This window comes from Astatotilapia calliptera, chromosome 15, assembly GCF_900246225.1.
Source record: "Astatotilapia calliptera chromosome 15, fAstCal1.2, whole genome shotgun sequence".
NCBI lineage: Eukaryota > Metazoa > Chordata > Actinopteri > Cichliformes > Cichlidae > Astatotilapia > Astatotilapia calliptera.
In genome coordinates, this window is record NC_039316.1 from 22,626,425 (window position 1) to 22,651,402 (window position 24,978).

The 24,978-nt window shown below is 41.1% G+C and overlaps 2 protein-coding genes and 1 non-coding gene across 8 annotated transcripts; 2 read left to right on the forward strand and 1 right to left on the reverse strand.

Annotated features, from left to right (window-relative positions):
• The first annotated feature begins 651 nt into the window (after positions 1-651).
• On the forward strand, positions 652-15,547 carry brox (BRO1 domain and CAAX motif containing). 5 transcript variants are annotated; one of them, XM_026194857.1, is made up of 13 exons: positions 652-770; positions 1,246-1,365; positions 2,656-2,762; positions 4,942-5,038; positions 6,099-6,194; positions 6,576-6,648; positions 7,256-7,361; positions 7,628-7,717; positions 8,460-8,545; positions 8,655-8,736; positions 11,534-11,684; positions 13,712-13,871; positions 13,960-15,547. In XM_026194857.1, exons 2-13 carry the CDS (start codon positions 1,265-1,267, stop codon positions 14,041-14,043), a joined length of 1,233 nt encoding a protein of 410 aa, XP_026050642.1. In that variant the 5' UTR covers positions 652-770; positions 1,246-1,264; the 3' UTR covers positions 14,044-15,547. The 5 variants fall into 5 exon arrangements, with proteins under 5 accessions (XP_026050642.1, XP_026050644.1, XP_026050643.1 ...); XM_026194859.1 differs by lacking the exon at positions 652-770 and adding an exon at positions 783-857; XM_026194858.1 differs by lacking the exon at positions 652-770 and adding an exon at positions 868-1,010.
• A 3,019-nt stretch (positions 15,548-18,566) lies between these two features.
• Positions 18,567-20,204, forward strand: LOC113037609 (protein FAM177A1). 2 transcript variants are annotated; one of them, XM_026194863.1, is made up of 6 exons: positions 18,567-18,919; positions 18,999-19,111; positions 19,303-19,464; positions 19,552-19,606; positions 19,720-19,814; positions 19,909-20,204. In XM_026194863.1, the coding sequence occupies exons 2-6, from the start codon at positions 19,097-19,099 to the stop codon at positions 20,116-20,118; spliced, it is 537 nt and encodes a 178-aa protein (XP_026050648.1). In that variant the 5' UTR covers positions 18,567-18,919; positions 18,999-19,096; the 3' UTR covers positions 20,119-20,204. The 2 variants fall into 2 exon arrangements, with proteins under 2 accessions (XP_026050648.1, XP_026050647.1); XM_026194862.1 differs by lacking the exon at positions 18,567-18,919 and having other exon boundaries at positions 18,928-19,111.
• A 3,429-nt stretch (positions 20,205-23,633) lies between these two features.
• trnas-gcu (transfer RNA serine (anticodon GCU)) lies at positions 23,634-23,715 on the reverse strand. The gene has a single exon. It is a non-coding gene; the product is annotated as a tRNA-Ser (tRNA).
• Positions 23,716-24,978: the final 1,263 nt, after the last annotated feature.

The following is a 24,978-nucleotide window of genomic DNA, read 5'->3' on the forward strand; positions in this document are numbered from 1 at the left end:
ACCATTAACAAGGCACCTCGGCAGATGAAATAACCCCAGGTGGAAGGTCACATCTTAAAAAGAAGCTTATTGTTGCATCTTTATAGCCTTTGTAGTGTCATGCTAAAAAGTGATTTTGGGGATTTGCCAAACAACGGATTGCTGTTATTTAAACTATTGTAATTCACAGATTCCTCTATAATTTGCATTATATACATCGTTTTGAGCCAGAAAGTATATTCTTGTCACAAGGTTATTTGTGGCTAGTCTGCTATTGCCAAATAACTTCCTTTTGGCAATAAATTAAAAGCGGCATTGATATAAAATAGATTTTTCAAGAGAGATCTGGTCAAAAGGACATCAGAAATTCGACAAATATAACAGATATGTTAAGTGGCCAAAAAAAGACTTGATTAATTACGGTGTACAGCACAGGGGTCCAAACTGCAGAGTCATTCGGATACTTGCAAAGCAGGTTTTCTTAGTTTTAAATATAACCCACTTGTAAATCCAGGTGCCTGCAGCTTATTTACCAGCATTACACATTAAATCCGCACAGAAACATCGGCAGTCACTATTTTGGCTTATGATGGCTTTTTTGGGACGACACCGGCCACTCGGAACCCTCGACAAAACAGAAGCTCGTTGTCTGGGATGCATGTCAGGTGACTGAATCGGGCTTTGTCATTGGCTATTTACTATGCCGTATTTATTTCCGGAAGTAAGTTTTGTAGTCTGAGAGACTTTCCAATAAGGCTATTAAACGTCAGCTCTATAACAAGCTCCGACAGGTAACAGAACAGTTTCTATTGTATTTGAATATGTTCAGTTCACTTGTCTGTTTAGAAGGCAGCCGTAATGTCTTTTTAACGAATCCCGTACGTTTGGAACTGTACATAGTGTTAGCCGTTAGCGGCTGTTGTTAGAAGCTTACGTAATGCACTTTAGTCAAGAACAGACAAGAAAAATACTAAACGAAACGGTGTACACGGCATCTTAAAGTAATGTTAACGATTTATTGGTTTCTCACAGTAAGTTTGGTTAGTACTTAAGCGCTTTTTTTGGAGTGCTGACAGGGATACTTGTAGCCACCGTGATGGTGAAATAACGCTAGCCAACGTCACAGATTTGTTAGCTAGCGCTGCTTGATATTTAAACAACTAAGGTTGTCATCCACGTAACTTGTGGCATTTTAGCGTGTCAGTCATCTAAATCGCCTTTATCTCAACTGTTAACTGTTTGTCACACTGTTCCTCTGTCTTGTAGGTGTGTATTCATTCACAGGATGGCACACTGGTTTCACAGAAACCCACTGAAGGCGACAGCTCCTGTGTCCTTTAACTTCTATGGGGTGGCAGGGAGCCCAGCAGCCAATAAGATATGCAAGTATGTCTTATCTCCACCTGATACACCGTGAGCAGGGATATCACAATGGACTGTGTTCGTCACCATGACCACAGTTGGTTAATAAACTGCTATGTATAGTTTCTTACCCTCTATCAATCTGGTTGTTCAGTCTGACGTCACTAGCCGTGTCTGGACCTAAAGTCCGCTGCAGGTCCATATATCAAACGATCACTATGGCATTACTGAGAGTTGAAAAACTGTCTTAAGTCTTTCATCTTTAATAAAATGATCAGCGTTCTGCTCTACCAGGTGTAACAACTGAGTTTAACATCCAGGCATCCATGAAAACGGAATTTATGACATTTAACGTAGTTAGAAGTTAGCAGGGAGTTAGCTCGCTAGCTTCTATCTAAATACAATATAGCATGTCCTGACTGCGGGGTTTTGGAAACAAATTAAAACGTACAGCTCTGTTATCACTTCCAGCATAAATGAAGACAGAAAACTAAACAGCAGTGACGTTTGTAGGGTTACTGAAGTTGGGCTAGCTGGTATATAATGATGTGCTACGTGACCGCTAGCGACACAGCTATGTTAGCATAATATAAACAAGATAACTTTTTTTCCACTCGATAAAAGTTAACGTGAGTGTTCTCGGTGGTCAGGAACAAATGTAATCGCATGGCAGGATGCTGTAAAAGGACCAAACTTCAGCCAGGAGAACAACTGAGATAATCCATCCACAATACGAGGTTAGTCATTCATATACTGCAGCATGGGCTGGGCTGTAGTTACATCCTAAGGTTTTAAAAACTGAGCTTAAATAAATGATTAGTGGTAATAAAAGCCGAGGGAGGTCAACAGGGATCACTGACTGTTTTAGGAGCTTTTTGAGATTAAATAGAAGAAAATACAAAACATTAAACATGTTAACAACACACAAGCCATATTAAACTCAGACTACTTTAGGCCTGGAAGTAGGATTCGTCGCGTCATCACTGAACAATCGGATAGCATTTGACCATTACTATGCTACTGGTACCATTATTTGATCACCTAATCTCAGTCGCCTCACTGCTAAACAACAATGGCAATGATTTGTTCAAATGTCAATCAATTTTCCTGTAGACTCCTGGTGGAGCATAGGGCCGTTTCTGTAGCATGATTGTTTTATTTATTTTTTTAGAGGGTGGGGTTGCTAGCCCATGCTCAACCCTCCTCCTTTCTCATCCTGGACTTGGGACCAGGCAATGGTGGAGTTTTGTTCAAATTTAGTCTCACTGAATATGGCTGTCCACAAAGCAACAGTACTATTTGTGATATGTTCAGTGACCTGAGGACAACCAGAGCGAGGCTGCTGGAGATGTTCACTGATATCACCTGCAATCCTGAGATCATGAAGAATGCCACAGATGCATACTTCTCCCTTCTTCAAGGTTTGTTCACCAGCATTTCAGGGTATCTTTTTATCTTTTTCCAAGATAACTTTAGATACAGATAGGATATCAAAGTTATGGCCTAGGGGCCACAGCTCTGGCTATAAACAAATTTTAATTTGGTCTCCATAACAGTTTAGGTTCTCTATACATTCTTGCCTGCTTAGCTTCATCTGTAGTCTGTACAGAAATGCATACCCAGATCGCACCTGCAACTTTTTGGTGTAGACAGCAAAGTCGATAAAGGAAGACAGATTCAAGAGAGAAATAACTCCTTCCTTCCCATCTTAATGTTTGCCATGAAACAGTCTTGATTTTCAAAGACTTCAAAAACAACATTGTATTTGCATCTAACTGAGTGTGGCCCTTTGAAACTGGTGTCATCTCTGAATTTGGACATCCCTGTTTGTCAGTAGTGTGGACAAACTGAGACAGAACTCACTTTTTATATCCAGAGAAGATGGCTAATGTAAGGAGCTTGAACAGAAGGCGACTGGACTTCTATAAGATTTTTCAAGATATTCTTACCTCTCATTCAAGAGGCTTCTTCAGCTCCCTGATATTTAAAACCTAGTGGGGGATTTTCCTTTGGAGAGTCATTGACGCACTGTTAATATCGTGTGTTGTCATCATGAGCCAAGGTGTGAAAAAAGGTGTGCATCATTACCAGCAGAGGTTTCAGGTGAAACCATTGCCTCACCATGTGACTTATTGGGATGTAGGGGGGGGGGGGGGGCTCGGAAGGGATCTGAAAACTACATTCTAGGTGGCTGACAGTTGGTGTCATAAGCCTCCTGTTCTGGACGTAGATGACCTCCTTTCACTCCTCTTTCAAATAATCTGTCTTCTCTGTCCAAAATGTGAACGCTGGCATCCTCAAAAGAGTGACTGCTATCCTTTAGGAGCAGATGTACAGCTGAGTCTTGTCCTGTTGAAGCGACTCTTCTGTGTTTATGGAGTGGCTCTTTGGTTTCTACCAACTGAGGAATGAATAGGAGAATGCACAAAATGTATAAATACTGTTGTATGTTGATGGACTAGTGTGGCCATAACAACAGGTTTTCAGCATTTTACTCCCTGTAAAAACGACACTGATCTTCCACAAACGTGCAGAACCCTATTGATAAAATTTGGGTCTGACCGCGTAGTGGTTAACATCCCGTATTAATCTACTAATCCTATATCTGCTTAATGTTTCACATGATCTAATACTAACATAAAAATGTAAGACTGGGTTTCCACCGCATCAATACTACAATGCAGTGTTTAAAATACATTAAAGTCTGAGAACCACTATGTTTAAAACTATACCAACATTACAGTGACTTTAATAGAATATCATATTTTTTATATTTGTATTTTATGTTGTTCTGTTACGTTACTGTAATGTTTTAGAAAAGTCTCCGTGTGTGGTTATTTTGACACCATAGCACAAACCTGTCACGCTGTCACCAACTGGTAATGTAGCAAATGTAACAAGTGCAACATGGAGATGATGGACCAGATTTATGAACTGCATCAGCGTAAACTGGTGTTAATAAAAAAAAATTTTAAAAAAAGGACCCAGTGACAAGATTGTGTGTAAGACTTGGGAATTTATGCAATCGAGGCTGCTGCTTCAGTCGCAACTGTGTATTTCTAAGAGTTCCCTTCTCATCATCACTTGCATATACACAGATCCTGCTCTTGTCTAGTAATTGCCTGTATTTAACCTCCTAAGATCCAAACTCTTTCATGGCATGCATTTTTAATTTCTCTTTGACATTTAAGCTGATTGGGACCTGATGAATGTAAAAACAAAGAATTACCTGATTATTATTATTATTATTATTATTATTATTTTTTTTTAACCTGATTTTTGTTTCTGAGAAAAATGAGATCGACATATGAGGACATTGGTTTTGAATTTCGATAGAACAGTGGCAGTATAACGTCCTCGTAAGTGGATATCAGACCCTTGTAGAGCAAAATTTGGTATTTTAGTCAACCCAAAATGTGCTGTCCACATGTGGACGTCAGGTCCTAGGAGGTTAAATAATGTAATAAATAAATTGTAAATGAGAATGTTTTGTTTTATATTACCCAGTTCAATGGTTGTGAATTGTGTCTCACTTATTTTGCTCTGCATCTAACCAGCAGTCTCTTTGCCCGTCTTTAAAAAATCTTTATGATGCATTAGGCTTTATCATGCCCTTGGATGGAACTACACAGGAGAACAAGATGAGGTTCATCCAGAACTTTAAGTGGACCGATACCTTACAAGGAAACACGCCAAGGTAAGGACACAGAGGGAGTACTTCTAGTCTAAGAGTAAGTGGAAGAAATCTCGTTCATGTTTAATGATACAGTGATGAATTATCTAAGAGCTAGCAGCTTTAAACATTTTTTTAAACATATGGGGCGATCGTGGCTCAAGAGTTGGGAGTTTGCCTTGTAATCGGAAGGTTGCCAGTTCGAGCCCCGGCTTGGACAGTCTCGGTCGTCGTGTCCTTGGGCAAGACACTTCACCCGTTGCCTACTGGTGGTGGTCAGAGGGCCCGGTGGCGCCACTGTCCGGCAGCCTCGCCTCTGTCAGTGCGCCCCAGGGTGGCTGTGGCTACAATGTAGCTGCCATCACCAGTGTGTGAATGTGTGTGTGAATGGGTGGATGACTGGATATGTAAAGCGCTTTGGGGTCCTTGGGGACTAGTAAAGCGCTATATAAATACAGGCCATTTACCATAAATGAAACATTACAGAAAGACTTCTGATATGAAGACCTCTGGGCAGAGCTGATGACTTCTTAAATTGGGGAAAAATACATTATAATACCCAATTGAGTTATTTTCAGTATTTGTTGTCATGAGTGGAAGAATTTATTTATTGATTAGCATTCAAATCTCTCAATGAATACAGAATAAAGATCTACCACAAAGTAAGAATGCACGAGATGAGGCTAATCAAAAAGGTACTGGCTGAAGCACATGCTTATTATGCCAAGCCTTTTAACAAAAGATCATTTAGCATGCAGCTCATGTAGATAGAGCTCGAAGCAAAAGAGTAAAACAAAACAAAAAAACCCTTCCTCCTTAGCTAAGTAAATACAAATAAATTAAATTTCATAACAATAATCAAACTGAATGAACTGAATGTACCCATCTAATCTAGGCGGTGTCTTGCTGAGTCTAATCCTGTGTTATGGTCTGTCCAGCAACATAAAATATTATCTCAAATGACCACGTAAAGGTTGCTTGCATAGAAAAGTGGATTAGCAGCTCGCTGGCTTTTTTTTTTTTTTTTTCTTCTTCTTCTTCTTCTTCTCTCTTAACTCACCGTCTCTCCCTACTCTCCTTCCAGTGCCCAGCAGGATGCAGTCTTTGAACTGATCTCCATGGCCTTTAATGTTGCCATCTGGTACACAAAGTTTGCCTCAAGAATGGCAGGAAAGGAAAAGTAAGAGCCTTTTTGGCTTCTTCTGTGAAACTATTCTGCATAAATGCATTTTACAAATTACTTTAGTTTCATACTTTAATACCTCATCAAAAACAAAGGACGCTGTGACTAATGTGAATATGCACAGAATATCATGACTTTTGAACATAAAGTATTACAAAAACAATGTTAGATTTTTAAGGTGCAATATCTGACACTATTTAATTGGTCCATCTATACATGCATACATTCTCTATCACAGGTCTAACACATAGAGAATCACCACTTAACCTAATGCCACTAGTTTCATTGAAAGGTTTTAATTGGTTTAAATGACCTTGAAATCATTGCTATTATTTGTTGTTGTTACTTTATTTCTGCTCATGTTTACCTGTTACACAGTGTATCAGAGACAGAAGCGAAAGACGTTCACCGAAGCTTAAAGGTTGCTGCTGGAATCTTCAAAAATCTTAAGGTGAGGGAGATGTCAATTCTTTCCTCAGTGGAAACTGGAAAGGTTTTATTATACAAACTGACGCTTAGGACAAAAAGTGGATGCCGATCAGTGCAGTTCCCCTGCAGAAAACATTAATGACACACTTTACCTCCTTTTATTACAGATGAAATAATTTAGACAGTTTTTAACTCTCATTGATGCCGCAGTGTTCGTTTGACTTTGGGACCTGAAACGGACGGAGTTTAGGACCCGGATTACTCCCCGAGGCTCCTGACTACCGTAGCCGTATTGCTCTGACAATCCATCTGGCGGTGTGGCTTCGTAGCTTACCAAAGTCATACTAAAACATTTTTGACAGATTTTTGAGCGCCGTGCACCACATAAAATCGGTTTGAGGTCATTAAGCACAACCAGAATTCATACGTAAGGCGCATTGTCGATTTTTGAGGAAATTAAAGGATTTACCCGCGCCTTATAGTGCGGAAAATACAGTACTACAGTTTTTCTTTCTTTTTTTTCTTCTTCTTATTTTTAGCTACAAGCAAATAGATTGAGGGATTTAAGACATATAAGCTATAGGTTTTATTTATTTATTTATTTATTTATTCTGATATCTTCTTTACAGGATGTCCACATCCCTCGCCTCATCACTCCAGCTGAAAAGGGCAGAGACCTGGAGCCCCGAGTCATTGATGCATACATCATCCAGTGTCAGGCAGAAGCACAGGAAGGTAACGACAGTGATCACTGTGCAGTGATCGTGCAGATCGCTGATGATATTGTTCCTCTCATCTCTGATGTTTAAGATGGTCATTAAAATCTGTTATATTATAAAATATATGTTATATATTATAAAAATAAAAAGGCTTACTCTGCAAATAGTCTGACAGTTAATGGCCTGAGTCAGAATCCATGTTACACTGATAATCATTAATCATCAATCATCACTGACACAGTGTGCCAACGTTTGGCTCTTTCCTCTCGTTTGTTTTTACAGTGACCATTGCCAGAGCAATTGAACTGAAACACAATGCGACAATCATCGCAGCTTTGGCATTTGAGACTGCAAACTTCTATCAAAAAGCTGGTCTGTACTTTTGACACAAGTAAAATAAAGCTTTTTATCAACCTTATTGGTATGGCACCTTTAGAAACAGTTTATTAAGTATTTTGACAGACAGGGAGAAGCAGGATCGACGATTTAAACAGAGCACCAGTCTTTACATTTAGGTGGGAAACATTAAAAAGAAAAGAAAAACAACTATGAATAAAATTAGACAAGGTGTAATGCCAGCATGTAAAAGCAAGTCGGACTTGCTTTTACATGCTGGCAACGAATGAAACCAACAGGAAGCTGAGCTGCTGCTTTCTGAACCGGCTGGAAATGAGAAAGTGACTTTTTGTTTGAGCCATAGAGGAGGAAGATGTAGCAGTCGAGGCTTGAGAAAATAAATGAAATGTAGTGGTTTTATTTTCAAGATGGTTGAAAGAAGCAAGACTGGACATCTTGTCGGAGGGTCTTCGCTTTATAAATACAGCACCTTGAGGCAACTGTTTTGGTGATTTGGGACTATGTAAATAAAATTGAATTGAATGAAATGAACTGTTCAAAGCTAAGAGCTGAAACTCAGGAGAACTCTCAGTCAGCATTTCTGATTTTGAGGTATCAAGTTATAATGTATGCCTTCCAACAAATGAAGTCACTGAGGCAACTGTGCTTTCTGGATGACCAGGCACAATGGGAAGCTTTCTGGTTTGTTGACCAAGAGCCTAGAAAATAAAATGATGGTTACTGAAAAGATATGAAGGTCAGTTTTCTGTCTCTGCAGACCACACACTGAACACCTTGGAGCCAGAGTGCAGCAGCAAGTGGAGGAAGTATCTCCAACTGAAGCAGCTCTTCTACATGGCTTATGTAAGCTAAAGTTTGCAGCACAGCTATAGGTTAATAAAACAACTATTCTGTTTACAGAATTCAAACAAACAAAGTGTTAAGATTGTTGTCATTGAGTTTGTGTTTGCAGGCGTACTGCTATCATGGACAGACACTGCTGGCAAGTGACAAATGTGGAGAAGCTATCAGATCTCTCCAGGAAGCAGAGAAATGTATGTATGCATGTTGTAATGTGTAAAGCAATTACAGAGACGTAAACAAGCACGTCGAGAGCGCAAACTTTCACCCAGGCAGCTCACTCTCTGTGCAGTATTTACTTTAAAGGGAATACTATTGTATTTAATATATACGAGCAACGTCATACTAAGAATCCCCATATATCATTCCCTACGTGCCTTAAACCTGTTAAAACAGTCTTAAATAGCTCTGTATGTTTCTATGTTGAAAATACACAAATCACAGTTTATAAGGTATAAGACTTTTGCACTAATAAATCATTGATTTGACCTTGAAGACTGTAAGGCAAGCTTGAATGAATTGCTAACCAACTCTGCACTCCTAAGTTTGATTAGAATTCAGACAAAACAACACACACGCACACAAACACATTCCCTCCTCTGCAGAGGTACAGTGGGGCAAAAAAGTATTTAGTCAGCCACCGATTGTGCAAGTTCCCCCACTTAAAATGATGACAGAGGTCAGTAATTTGCACCAGAGGTACACTTCAACTGTGAGAGACAGAATGTGAAAAAAAAATCCATGAATCCACATGGTAGGATTTGTAAAGAATTTATTGGTAAATCAGGGTGGAAAATAAGTATTTGGTCACCTCAAACAAGGAAAATCTCTGGCTCTCACAGACCTGTAACGTCTTCTGTAAGAAGCTTTTCTGTCCCCCACTCGTTACCTGTATGAATGGCACCTGTTTGAACTCATCATCTGTATAAAAGACACCTGTCCACAGCCTCAAACAGTCAGACTCCAAACTCCGCCATGGCCAAGACCAAAGAGCTTTCGAAGGACACCAGGAAAAGTATTGTAGACCTGCACCAGACTGGGAAGAGTGAATCTACAATAGGCAAGCAGCTTGGTGTGAAAAAATCAACTGTGGGAGCAATCATCAGAAAGTGGAAGACATACAAGACCACTGATAATCTCCCTCGATCTGGGGCTCCACGCAAGAGCTCATCCCGTGGGGTCAAAATGATCATGAGAACGGTGAGCAAAGATCCCAGAACCACACGGGGGGACCTGGTGAATGACCTGCAGAGAGCTGGGACCAAAGTAACAAAGGTCACCATCAGTAACACACTACAACGGCAGGGAATCAAATCCCGCAGTGCCAGACGTGTTCCGCTGCTGAAGCCAGTGCATGTCCAGGCCCGTCTGAAGTTTGCCAGAGAGCACATGGATGATACAGCAGAGGATTGGGAGAATGTCATGTGGTCAGATGAAACCAAAGTAGAACTTTTTGGTATAAACTCAACTCGTCGTGTTTGGAGGAAGAAGAATACTGAGTTGCATCCCAAGAACACCATACCTACTGTGAAGCATGGGGGTGGAAACATCATGCTATGGGGCTGTTTTTCTGCCAAGGGGACAGGACGACTGATCCGTGTTAAGGACAGAATGAATGGGGCCATGTATCGTGAGATTTTGAGCCAAAACCTCCTTCCATCAGTGAGAACTTTGAAGATGAAACGAGGCTGGGTCTTCCAACATGACAATGATCCAAAACACACCGCCCGGGCAACAAAGGAGTGGCTCCGTAAGAAGCATTTGAAAGTCCTGGAGTGGCCTAGCCAGTCTCCAGACCTCAACCCCATAGAAAATCTGTGGCGGGAGTTGAAAGTCCGTGTTGCTCGGCGACAGCCCCAAAACATCACTGCTCTCGAGAAGATCTGCATGGAGGAATGGGCCAAAATACCAGCTACTGTGTGTGCAAACCTGGTAAAGACCTATAGTAAACGTTTGACCTCTGTTATTGCCAACAAAGGTTATGTTACAAAGTATTGAGTTGTATTTTTGTTGTTGACCAAATACTTATTTTCCACCCTGATTTACCAATAAATTCTTTACAAATCCTACCATGTGGATTCATGGATTTTTTTTTTCCACATTCTGTCTCTCACAGTTGAAGTGTACCTCTGGTGCAAATTACTGACCTCTGTCATCATTTTAAGTGGGGGAACTTGCACAATCGGTGGCTGACTAAATACTTTTTTGCCCCACTGTAAATGTGACTTTGCTCATTACAGCACAAGTCTTATGTTAGGCTGTGGTCTGATAAATTTGTAAAGCTATTTCTTCCGTCTTTGCTTCTAAAAGAACCGTCCGTCGTTTAGTGTTGTGTGCGTTTTTAAAACCTTTTTTTTTTTGCGTTGTTATTCTTTTGTAAATTTAGTAATTTTGTAATTACTAAATTTTGTAATAAAGTACTTCATTAATTGTGTTAATCAGAAAACGGAAGTCCATGCCTTACAGAAGACTGTTACTTCTGTTCTTTGCAGACTGCAGTGCTTACTCAGTGTTACCTGCTCACTTGGCTTCAGTCATGTAGGTCAGCGGTCCCCAACCCCCGGGCCTTGGACCGGTACCGGTCCGTGAGCCGTTTGGTACCGGGCCGCGAGAGTTGAGGCTCAGGTCTGAAATGTATGTTTTTCAGGGGTTTTATCGGTTTTCAGCGTTATTTTGTCATCGTTTTTATCGTTAACTCGGTTTTCCTGGGTCTTTTCACGTGTGTTATGAATAAATCTTCTTTTTTTCGGTACCGGTACTAGTTTTATTTTGTTGTATTTATCCGCGACACCTTAAAGGCCGGTCCGTGAAAATATTGTCGGGCATAAACCGGTCCGTGGCGCACAAACGGTTGGGGACCGCTGATGTAGGTTACCAAACAGGAGCTTCCTGTGTGATTGCTGCAGCAGATCTTAGAGTTGTGTTTGAATTGTTTCCCCTTCTTTGTTCCCTGGATATATTTTGTGTTAACACAACAACATCTGCGTGTAGGTTACTCCCGCGCTGAGTCACTATGTAAAGAGTACCGTCAGACCAAAGGCCCGGGTACAACGGCCAAACCATCGGAGCAGCTGTTCTTCCTCAAGCTGGGTGGCCTCATTAAAATGACGCTGGAGAAGTGCCAGAGAGAAAATGGCTTCATGTGAGTCAGCCAGACCCCACACACACACACACACACACACACACACACACACACACACACACACACACACACACACACACACAGAGTTGTGGCTCAGATTCTACACTTTCCCCGTCACACATGTGACGAGATGATGCAATGTTTACGTCGTGGTTCCCGTGGCGCTCAGGAGTCAAACTCTGAGGACATGTTTTCAATCATTAACAACATTTTCCACTCACACAAAGGCACATTTGTGTGTCGTCAGATTAAACAGTCAGCTGGCTGCCCTGAGCTTCACCTGCACAAACGCTCAGCTTCGGGTTTATGTTCCTGTGAATTTGCATGTGTTCATCATAGAGATAGCTCTGTTGGGCGTCATTGTCAAAATATTATTTTCTCTCATTTTTTTTCACCTGAAACTAACGCGTGACCTCACTATAGTGCCCAGCTGTCGCCTGAAAAGTTAAATATATTTGCATGTTGGAGGTGAGCGGAGTATTGTTCATTTTTCCACAGCACTGGCCCTGCCTGCTGTATCGCCACAAAACCCGCCTGCTTCTAACTGCAAATGAATCGAATAAACCAAAGAGCATTTTTACACTACAAGCTACATTTGTCCCATTCACACACATTCATGCTTTTACTCTTATCACATAGAAACACCTCAACATGAGGATTAATGTAGGGTCTTTTACAGTTTAAAGCGTTGGTGTGATTTCGAGCTATGTAAATAAAACTGGACAGCCCACTCTACCTCCTAGTTTATAGCCATCCTTATGTAAACAGTTGTTGATGCCTGTTCCTGTTTGTACAGTAGCATCTAATTTCAGTATAGCACACATTTCATTGGTCAGCAGTTTGGTGATTGTTGTTTTCTTCTTCTACTTTGCGCTTTAATGCCAGTCACTCTGTAGATGCATAAATGCCACGTGCTGGTGGCTAGAGGTACCTTTCCTGTGTCAGGCACAGGTAAAAGCAGGGAAAACATTGAATTTAAGACAAGAGATACAAGAACCAAGTCTATGTGTAAATTACTATGACCCTTAGTCAAAGGAGCTTGCAAAGAAAAGCGTCTGGACTTCTTTAAGTTGCTTGAAGACGTTTCACCTCTCATCCGAGAAGCTTCTTCAGTTCTAAGGTCAAATGGTGGAGAGTCCCAGATATAAACCTAGTGGGAGTGACCCCCCACAGAGGGACAAAAGGACCCCCTGATGATCCTCTAATCGCCTGAGCCAAGGTGGGAAACTGGGTGTGGGTCCCAATCAGCCAGAGTTTCAGGTGAGTTCATTGTGAAACCTGGCCCCACCTTATCATGCGAATTCCTGAGGTCAGATGGCCCAGGATGTGAGTGCGCGTTAAGGCGTCTGGGAAGGGATCTCAAAACTGGATTATAGATGGCAGAGAGTTGGTGTCGTAAGCCCCGCCTCTGTTCAAAGATGGTCGCTCACAGTGGACATAGATGGCTTCTTTCACTCCTCTTGCCATCTATGTTCACAATGAACACACCCGAAACTCTGGCTGATTGGGACCCACACCCAGTTTCACACCTTGGCTCAGGCGATTAGAGGATCATCAGGGGGTACTTTTGTCCCTCTGTGGGGGGTCACTCCCACTAGGTTTATATCTGGGACTCTCCACCATTTGACCTTAGAACTGAAGAAGCTTCTCGGATGAGAGGTGAAACGTCTTCAAGCAACTTAAAGAAGTCCAGATGTTTTTCTTTGCAAGCTCCTTTGACTACGATGACCTGGATGACTGAGAACCTTCACAGACTATGACCCTTAACTGACACAGGCTGATAACAGTGTGACAATAACATCTGGCAGTTTTGCAAAAAACTTTTGAGTTGTGAGTTAAGTTGATCACAAACCATTTAAAGACCCAGCTGACAATGATTAAGTGAGAACCACAACAGAGGATTCCCATTTGCACGGTTAAGTCTTGTACATATTTAAGTTACTCTTAGAAAGGGTCTTTGTAACAACAGGGAAAGCATTCAAACATGAAAACCTGAAATTCTTCCTTCTACTTGTTTCTTTGGACAGATACTTCCATAAAGTCCCGGCTGAGCCGCCGCAGCTGGACATGAAGGCGAGCTACGGCCTGGCTGAGCCCGTCCCATTTGAGCTGCCACCTCTCAGTGAGCAGTGCACTCCTGAGGTCTACGCCACCTTCGATCTGACAAAGGGAGCCAAAAACGACAAGGTACACACCAAATCAGTTATTTATTCTAGATTATTTCATAACAATGTTATAGTTGTTGGTGGTATTATAAATATTACTTGATGTGCAGGCCAAACCCAAGGAGGAGGAGGTGAAGCCAGTGAAGGAACCTGACTTGAAGCCTCAGAAGGACACAGGCTGCATCCTCTCCTAAACTTTCCATTCAGTACATTTTCAGCCTGTTTCACGACATCCATTTACTTTCCTCACATAACTCCAGAGATGCTTTTTCTTGCAATATTTAGTCCTCATGTTGTACATTCATCCTAGACATGTATATTACATTTAGCAGTTATAACTGTCTAAGTCAGAGCCAGTTATGTGACCAGATACTCAAAATGTCTCACTCTGTGAGAATCACTTTTAATTAGGACATGAAAATAAATAAGCCTTATGGGTCCCATGGTTGTGTCAGTGGTGCCTTCAGCTGCATTGTAAACTGGTCGCACTGATTATAGATAACTCAGATAATGGAAACTGACTTATTAAAGAGGCTTAAAGTGGCCTAAAACATAAAAATGCAGTAGATATTTAAACTTTGATATTGAATAGTTAGCACTACATATAAATGCAATGTAATTAATCCAAAAGAGTAAATGTGGGAAACTGCACTCCGTCACTCTGCCTGTATATCTGGGAATAAGATAATTGAAACTGTAAGTTTTTAAATTGCATTTTACATGTCCAGAACATCGTCATTTAAATATTTACACTGATCAATAGGAATCCCAATCAATACTGGACAGACAGAAAGGACGGCACATGATTTTGCCGTTGAGTTTGGTTTTCTTTTAGCTGTAGTAGCAGTTTACAATCAATATTTACATCACGACTTATGTATTATAGTTTTTGTACATGACATAGCTGTTTTCTACTTTGACTGTTCATTTAAAGGAACTATATTATTATTATTATTACCTGTGGCTGAATCATTCTTTATCAGGTTGTGAATTTGTGTCTGTTATCCCTTAAAACTAAAATTTTAATTTATTTGTGTTTGTGGTAATTTATCAGACAATCCAAAACACTTCAGAGGGTATAAAGTCCAATCACGTTTTTGCTGGTGTTGGAGTCAATCGTACTGTTTCAGTGTGTGAACTGATGCACGAACAGCTTACTTTCGTTAGATGTTCACGTGCTGTTGTCAATAGTTGACAGTGTGCAGAAAGCAGGCCCTATCATCGACATTTGTACCTTTGTGTGTGACTTGCTTTTGAAGAGCTGCTTCAAGGAAGTTTCTTATATCCATCAGACTCTAACAACTTCAAAATAAAAGGTCTAATAAAAAACAAAAGTTAAGTTACTAATTACTGGAGAAACAAAACTGTAATATTCTCCAACTCATTTAACCTTGGTGTATATTTGCTTCCCTGATCTCACCATTGGACTTTTTATTGAGTTGTGCACCTGTTTTCATCCTTGTGCTTTTCTTTGCTTTGATTAGACTGGATGTCATTACACTTAAAGCAGTGAATTTATCCAGGAGGTGTGGCAGGACTCTGATATGTTCCACATCCTTTTTTAAGACAGCTGTTTGTCATTAGGGTGTGCCACATCACCGGTTTTACATTGTGCACTCTTGCAGCTCTCCCCTCCTCTGATGGTGTCTTTCATGTAAAAGGTATTTCAAATGGTATTAAATATTCCCTTAAAACTCACTTTTTTCTTCTTGGCTTTTTGTAGATGTAAAAACAAGACTGTCACATCATGTCCGCAAGAGGTCAAACTGACACAACTGGTCTAAAGACTATGATAAAAAAAATTTTCAACACAGAAATGTTTTGTGAAAGAAGAGTCATTATTTTCATACCCAAATAATTTGGTTACGATGTACAGAACAAGTTGTTTTATCTGCATAGCAAATGGGACAAGAACCATCAGGTACATGCAAAACACAAAGCTTTTCCTCTTAGGTCCATGTGTGTTTGAACAACATACGACTTGTAATTTTATCTCTACAACAAATCTACACACCAATCTGCCAGAGGTTCCTTCCTATTGAAAGGGAGTTTTTCCTTCCCACTGTTGCCAAGTGCTAGCTCATCGGCGTTGTCTGATTGAGGTTTCCTCTCTGTCATTGTAAGGTCCTTACAATACAAAGCTCATTGTAGTGACTATTATTTTGAAGTTTTTTGCCATATAAATAAAACTGAACTGAATGGATTTGAAAAACTGTGGCAGGCAAACTGTGAGAATTTTTCTATTTCTCCTTCCTCACCCTAGCACACGAAATCAACAAAGTAAAAATTTATACTTGGTGGCCGATATAGTCAGATTGATAAACATAAATGGCGAGGCTGGTGTTGCATGCAAGTCTGGCGAGAGCCATTATCTAGGTGGCGGACAGCAAAGACAAGGTTTGTCATTGGCCATGCCTGTGTAGCCAAGAAGACTCGGTTTATAAACGCAACAGCTAAAGCTAAACAGTTAGCATAGCTTACCTGCACAGCATCTGCCTCCAATGTGTAAACCAGACTAAGCTACCTCAGTGGTAAACAGATTGTTACTACAGTTCAGTTCTATTCCCTCAAAGTTGGTAAGTAAAATTTATTTATGTAAGATAGGAACATTATAATATTGTAAAGATAACAAAAGTACAGAATGAAGAAAAAAATCTTAATTACACAAAAGCAACATAATAAACAAAAGATTATCCAAATGACTGGCTGAATAGATGTAAGCTGTCCAGTTTTCAACTGTTTTTAAAAAAAAAGACGCCATAGACCTACGGGTGCGGAGCGAGAGAGAGAAACTGTTTTGACGCTAAGGTTTGGAAGGCATAATTTTTATAATGTAAGGTAAAGACCCTACAATAATACAAACCTATAATACCCTGTACCATAGGTGTCAAACTCTGGCTCCCGGGCCAAATTTAGCCTGCAGCCTAATTACATTTGGACCGCAAAGCCATACCAAATTACTATTAGAGCTGGCCTGCTGGTATTATACAGTGCATTTCCTGCTAATACTACAAATCCCAGAATACTCTGTTGGTGTTCTGGCGCATCAGTCACGACAGGACCCATTAACACCCTGGTCGTGTCCAAATTCATGGGCTGCATCCTCCTGAGGATGCATTTGTAGGCCGATTACGTCACAGCGACGCGCCGAAGGCTGTCGTAGACTCCTCCGAATGCAGCCGACAAATGTGTCCTCCTTTTCCCCGAATTTGAAGGATGGGTCGGGTGTGTCCTTTCTTTTTTTTTTTTTTGCCTGTCCCGTTTGGATCTTTAAAAAAGGTGTATGATGAAAGTTTGCGACGTTGTGTGCCCAGAGAAAAAGCAAGCATTTTCAAATGTCAGCCTGAGCAGAAACACAGTAGCTGATCACACACCTGAAGTTGCCACCAATCTATATAACCAGCTGATGGAGAAAGAAAACAATTGTGTTGCATTCTCCATCTCTGTTGATAAGAGCAGTGATGCCTCTGATACTGCCCAGCTTTCAGTCTTCATCCGTGGTGTGGACTCAAATCTCTGTGTTACGGAGGAACTTTTAGGATTAAAATCAATGCATGGCACAACCACAGGGAAGGAAATATTTGATGAGGTTTCCAAATGTCCAACTGACTGCATCATACATCAAGAATCACTTTGTGGCAATGCCTTTATGTGTGAGATCATGAGCGATCTCGAAGCTTCAGGGGCGGGGGCGTATCATCACAGACATGTATGCTGCAGTGAGGGCTTTTAAAACGAAATTGTGCCTGTGGCAGAATCAGATGCTACAAGGAAACCTGGGCCATTTTCCCTGCTGCCAACCAATGAACAGATCTCTACTGCTCTGTTCCCATGTGCACAGTTTGCTGAAAAACTCTGTGTACTCAGTGCTGAGTTTACCCGGCGATTTGCCAACTTTGATGCCCAGAAATGTCGATTTGAACTGCTCAGTAATCCTTTTGCAGTTGACGTTGCAAACGCACCAACAAACCTCCAAATGGAGCTGATTGAACTCCAGTGTAGTGACACGCTGAAGTCAAAGTATGATGCTGTGGGCACTTCACAATTTCCACATTTCATCCCTGACACAATGCCTGGGCTCCGCACCCACGCTGCTCAGATGCTCTCCATGTTCGACAGCACTTACCTATGTGACCAACTATTCTCCTCAATGAAGATGGCCAAAACATCTCACGGGAGACGTCTAACCGATGAACACCTTCACTCAATCCTGAGGATTTCCTCAGCTCAGAGCCTGAGGAACTAGCATCCAAGAAGAGATGCCAGGTATCTGGCTTGGACACATCAGATCAGTGTGTAGCAAACTGAGCTATAATTAGCATTTTCTTTGTGCACTTTTTCTTGCTACTCCCAGACATGGGCTTGAATGGTTTCACGTTCAATGATATTTTTATTAGATAAGTGGTTTATTATTGTTATTTTTCTATTTATTATTAGCCTGGGGAAAAGGTTTACTGTTAAAATTTAATTCAGAAGGCTGAAAATACAATTTTTATTTAAGAAATAAATTCCACTGATATGTTATTTAATTGGAATTTCAATTTTGCATGTGTGCAATATTAAGTTATATATACTTTTATATAAGTTATATATCGTTTAAGCAAAGCTTGTCCCATATTCAGTTTTTCAGCAAAACTTGTTTGAGTCTATAAGAAAAGGTTCCTTATTATATATCTGGAGGAAGATTTTTTTCAATAAATATTAATGTTAGCCCACGACTTTGTTCCAGTTTGGAATTTTGGCCCACTGTGTATTTGAGTTTGACACCACTGCCCTATACTCTAATAACCCTACAGTCTGGTGCTACCAGATAATCTGGTATAGAATTTGTGCTCTGTCATTTCTCTGCTGCTTGTCTGAGCTAGTAAGGCTAACCTGGTTATCTAAGAATGGCGTGATTGCCAGTATGTGCAGTCAGACTTTACTGAAAGAAAATCTAACTTTAACAGCAGAGTGGCTTAGCATGGCTAAGCTGTGATATTCAACACGCCACCAAACCTGCCTCCCAAGCCCAGCCCCTTGAATTCAAGAGTGAAACTGATTGTGTTGGAGCGACTTGCCTCTGATAAGGTTTGTGCACTTCTGTATTTGGCGTCTCAGGTTTCAAGTCAGATCCTGTATCCTGTAGTTGTTTTTCTCCACAACGCAGAGTCAGCATGGATGGATGTCTGGGACAGCAGTGACACAGAACAATGACTGGATACTTGTCCTTTGGAGCAATACAGAAACACTAATGTAACCCGAAGAATGAACAACCAGGAAGTAAGTGCTGTGATAATGAAGCAAACATAGCTGTTAGCTTAGTTTGTATTCACAAAATGAACTTTATCCAGTTGTCTGCCATGACTCTGTCGCTCCGGTGCAATTTGTAATAGTATTGTAAATGCAGTGAGTATAACACACAGTACTTAGATGATATGCTGTGAATAAATAAAAGTTTTCTGATGCGTCAGACATCAGCAAACACCACTGAAACAAACTTTGAGGGTCCTGCTTCGGCCAAAGAGAGGAAGGTGATCCACTTCTCCAGCGGTGAAACTCTTGTAGTTGAAGACAGCGAGGAGGAAGAGGTGGAGACGTCAAACAAAACTCCCTTTGAAGAACCTAAACAGAAGGTGGGTATCTGTTTGGGGGGGGAGACTTGTGGTGAATATTTAGCAACAGTCAGTTCATGTGATTGCTTCTGTCTTTTTTCTTCTCAGACTCGGCTATCGTTCAAGAATGTGGCCATTCTAGTTGGGAGGTTTTCACTGCTGGGTATGCCATGTTACATAATCAATACAGAAGCCAAGTGACTGTAGAGAAGGCCCTGACTTTAGCTTTTTGTGCAGGCTTCACTGAGTCTCCACATTTTCTGTTTCCAAATTCAGCCTGTGACTTCCTTGGGGAAAGATTGGCTGGTGCTCTTGGACTCAGTGCAGCCAAATACCAGTACGCGATAGATCGTTATCAACATGATCACAAGGTAATGTGTTCACAAACATTCAAGCAAAAAATAGAACTTACTCTATCGTCTATCTTATAAAAGGAAAATAAGTTCACTGTTTAACCCTCTTCAGACAACAAACAGTCGAGCTTCAGATGACCTCAAGAAGGGACAGGCAGAGACCGTGACACTCTCTCCCAGGTCTGATTGGAGTCATTATGGGGCCACAGGAGATGTAAGCTGTCCTCCCAATCCCCAGGAGAGCTCTGATGAGAAACAAATGGCTGGAAAAGAAGGATGTCACAACAAGGGCTATCAAGCGGACGAGGAGCACTTGAAATGAATCTCAGAGAAGAAAAGCAAAAGAATGTGAAGTCCCCAGGATGGAATGTTACAACAACGTGAAGAATAAAAAGCTAACAAAACAAACTAAAACATTTTCTGTGTCTAACTACCAGTGCAAGCTTTTTTCACCGTTTATTCTTCCCAATCCTGGCAAAACTGAGATTCTTACTTCAGCCCCTTTGCCAACAATATCACTGTCTTATTTCTGACCAAAAATTAAGATGAGATTGAGCTCATCCAGTCTTATTACCTTTACTTAAGAAATAATGCAAAAATCAGACCTTCTTTGATTCCCAGTAAGGTGGAATCTCTAGTAAACACTTTCATTTTCTCCTGTCTTGATTATTGTAACTCTCTACATCTTATTCCTCCTTAATCCATCTTCAGTTGGTCAACAAAGCCTGTGCCTAACCCCCCTGTGATTTTACCTGCACCCTGTGATTTTATTTTTAATCATTTTAACAGCAAACTGAAGAAAAGCCTTGACTCCGTTGCTCCACTCACCACCAAAAAGATTAACGTAAAACATGTATCACCCTGGAGAAACGAAGAAGTCAAAAAACTCAAAAGAAATTGCAGGGCAGCAGAAAGGAGATGGAGGAAAAATAAAAATACTATCAACCATCAAGTACTTTGCGAGCAACTTAAAGTGTACAATAATACACTAAGGAACTCAAGAAATTCATACTTGGCCAAAATAATCAGTATTAACAAAAATAATCCCAAGGTCCTCTTTTCCACCATAGATCATTTATTTAACCCTGATTTTAACAGCTCCCAAAGAACCCCACAGACTCGCTCTGTGGGCAGTTTGCAGACCACTTCAGGGGAAAAATCAGCGCCATCAGATCTGATATTTTATCTAATCGCGATATGTTTGTAAACACATCTGATGGCTCGATTGTACCTGAGGAGACACTGGACAGCTTTGTCCTGGTTAATGCTGAGAACCTTCAGAAGGTTTTCTCCACAGTGAGACCCACCACATGTCCTTTAGATCCAATCCCTTCTTCACTTTTTAAAACACTTTATGGATTTTTTGAGGCTGAGCTTTTATACATGATGAATTGCTCTCTTCAGTTGGGTGTCTTCCCTGCTGCCTTTAAAACGGCGGTGGTGAGGCCCCTTCTGAAGAAGAGCAATTTGGACTGTAATGATTTTAATAACTACAGACCTGTATCCAACTTACCATTTTTAAGTAAAGTCTTAGAAAAACTTGTTTTTACTCAGATTAATGATTTTCTAAATGATAGACAGATCCTGGAGATATTCCAGTCTGGATTTAGGGTGAACCACAGCACAGAGACGGCTCTCCTAAAGGTTTTAAATGATCTTAGATGTAACTGGGACGCCCAAAAGCTCTCAGTCCTGGTGCTGCTGGATCTAAGCGCAGCCTTTGATACAGTAGACCACGCTATTCTTTTAAACAGACTTAAACACATGGTGGGCCTCTCTGGTGCTGTACACAACTGGTTCACTTCCTGTCTCTCAGACAGAACTTTTATGGTGAGTACGGATACATGCTTCTCTAAGATCCATAAAATGACATGTGGTGTGCCTCAAGGGTCGGTTCTAGGCCCTGTACTTTTTAATTTGTATATGCTCCCTCTTGGTGGTGTCATCAGGAGGCATGGAGTGAACTTCCACAGTTACGCTGATGACACTCAGCTGTACATCTCCGTGTCTCCTGATGACACCAGACCAATGGATGCCCTTTTTAACTGTATTTTAGATATAAGATCTTGGATGGCAGAAAACTTTTTACAGCTTAACCAGGACAAAACCTAAGTTTTAATCGTCGGTCCCGAGGCTCAGAGAGAGAAACTCTTGTCTAAATTAGAGGCATTTTCACTATGTCCTTCGCTACAAGTGAAAAACCTGGGTGTTATTTTTGACTCTGAGCTTGGTTTTATCCCACATATTAAACATGTAACCAAAATTGGATTTTATCATCTAAAAAATATAGCCAGAGTCCGCCCTATTCTCTCTCGGGCCAACATGGAGATGCTGATGCATGCTTTTATTACCAGTCGCATTGATTACTGTAATGCCCTGCTCTCTGGTCTCCCCAAAAAGAATATTTCACCTTTACAACTTTTACAAAACTCTGCAGCCCGTGTGCTGACGAAGACCAGAGGGCGGGCCCACATTACACCGGTTTTAGAATCGCTGCACTGGCTCCCCGTGTGTTTCAGGATCGATTTTAAAGTTCTTTTATTGGTCTTTAAATGTCTTAATGGTCTCGGGCCTTTTTATCTTTCAAATCTGCTTCTACCATACGAACCCTCGTGGACTCTGAGGTCCTCTGGTACTGGCCTTTTGATTGTTCCTAAAGTCAGGACACATACTCACGGAGAGGCAGCTTTTCAGTGGTATGGTCCTCGTCTGTGGAACAGCCTGCCGGAGGAGGCTGGCATATCTCGGAGGGGGCTCTCTGCACCGGGGTTGTGATCGACCATGGCTGCTGTGGCTCTGTGGGTCTTCTCAGGCTGGCTGGGGGGCTTCTTTGCATCCCTCTAGCTGTGTGCCCGGCCTGGAGGCTGCGGTCTGTGACCAACTCCCGGTACAGACGGCTCCGTGTGATAGTGTTCCCTCACCTGGCTCATGTGTGCCCAGCTCAATTTTACTTCTCAAGTGTGTGTGTGTTGCACACTTGGACAAATGACACTTCCAGGCGTGCATGAGTTCAGAATCATTCTCTTTACTTGCTCATTTGCAACTGCAAATACAAAACACAAGCACTTCAGTTCAGCGTAGCTGCACTCTGCAGGCTATCTGTGCAGTAGAACACACAGGACCCCAAAGCTGCCCGATTCAATGCCTGCGTGAGCGCCATCAATGATGATTCCCACAATCATCATTGATCAGAATATCCTAGCTGGATTGCCAGTTATCACAGTATGTGTCAGAAATAGTAATAAAGAACTGAACGCATAACATAACAATGATAAGAATGCATGAAATTATGGAGAGGGGGGGCAATATCTATTACAATACTTCCATCTTTCCATCTGTGCCCACCCATTACATGAGTCCCACATGTGCGTGTGTGTGTGTGTGTGGGGGGGGGGGGGGGATGTGTGTGTATGTATGTGTGTGTATGTATCCATGACCTGTATCCTCAGCCTATCAGGTCAGCTGGTTTTCGGATTTGTTCTTATGGGGTGCTCTCTCTATAGGTTGGCTTTACCTTATCTTTTGCCCCATTATTTGTGGCCCTTTGGATAAAAAAAGACACTAGAAATACGTGGACCTATTTATAAATGCAAACAGAGTCAACCACACACATATTAGAAGAACAAACTGTGAAGCAATTTGTAACTGTTTTTAAAAAGTGCTTAGCAACTAAATAATATTACTGTTTATATAATTGTCAGAATAAAGTGAATTTTAAATTATAAATTATAGATGCTAAAGCATGGTTGAATCCTCATAAACTAAGCGTTGTTGCTTTTTAAACATTATGAAAAGTGATATCAAAATTTAATACGCGCATTAAATATAAGAAGTTTCCGACGAGGATGGGATTCGAACCCACGCGTGCAGAGCACAATGGATTAGCAGTCCATCGCCTTAACCACTCGGCCACCTCGTCTGAATACACAATCGGGACATGCGCATAGTAATATCAATATTCAATGGCTGCCAGTTAAAATACCGACAGTGGGCAAGACTATTTTTCTAAGGTTTCACACCATCGTGTTTTAGCATGTTAGGCTAAATGTGACACTGCCGTTAGCCACCTTGCTGACATTAGCAATATGACAACACAAAAGACAGTGGCTACAACTACCTAAACACGGAAAATGCGTAGTGTGGACACATGTCGGTATCGTCTCCGTCTCCTCGTTGTATTTCAACCAAGTCCAAGACTGTTTTTGGCATCTGAGCGGATTAGGCGAGAATAGCAAAAGCCCACCCTTTAGATAAACCTTGATATATGCCACTTTTTTAAAAGCTGCGTTTAAATCAGTGACGTACCGAGTGTTGATACATGCCGTTGTCTGTGCTGCGTTTGGGGGCGTTTCTGTAATACGACACAGATAACATCGTAAAAGTTGCAGCACTGCTGCTTTTATCTGTCCATCTGTGCAAACGTAGGGAAATGAGGACCATATGATCAATGGAAAATTCTGTGTAACATCGCCAACAGCAAAGATAAGAGCGTGACTGTTTTCAGGGTTGGATTGAACTGTAGGTTTTAACTAGCTCCTTCACCTCTTTGTGTGGATTTAGCGTAAAAAGTGTCCACTCTACCACCGGGGTTACGTATAGCTTTACGTAGCATGTGCCGTAGTGTCGAGCGCCGTACTGGTAAAAAGTGGGTATCTGTCCCCATCTAGCGATTAGATTTGGTCATAAAAAATAAACGTCTGACTTTAAATACCCACAGGAAAATATAGACAATCGAGACTTTAACTTAAAACCCACAACTTTATCAAATTGCCTACACGTTTGAAAACACCTGAAGAAAAAAGCATAGGGAGAGTGGGTCTTATGCTTTGAATATATCACATAAAAAAAAAAAAATCAGCATTTGTGCTCCTGAACGATTGCTGCGCTGAATTCTGGGTTGCCATCAGAGAATCTAATAATACCCAGGAAATAGCCTAAGACAGGAAGTGTGGAGATATTCACGCCACCTCAGGCTGATGCACATGTGAAAACACCCACAAATCAGTAACAATTTGAGTCAAAGTCCCTCAGTTACTGTTTACAGCTGGCATAAAACTACTCCACTTCCAAAGGTCGTATTATATGTAAACCAAAGAAGCAGCATTTACTTGGAGACATGCTGCATCATGATGGAGAGAGTGCTGTTATTGTTGGGATTAGTGGTTCTTCACACTTCATACAC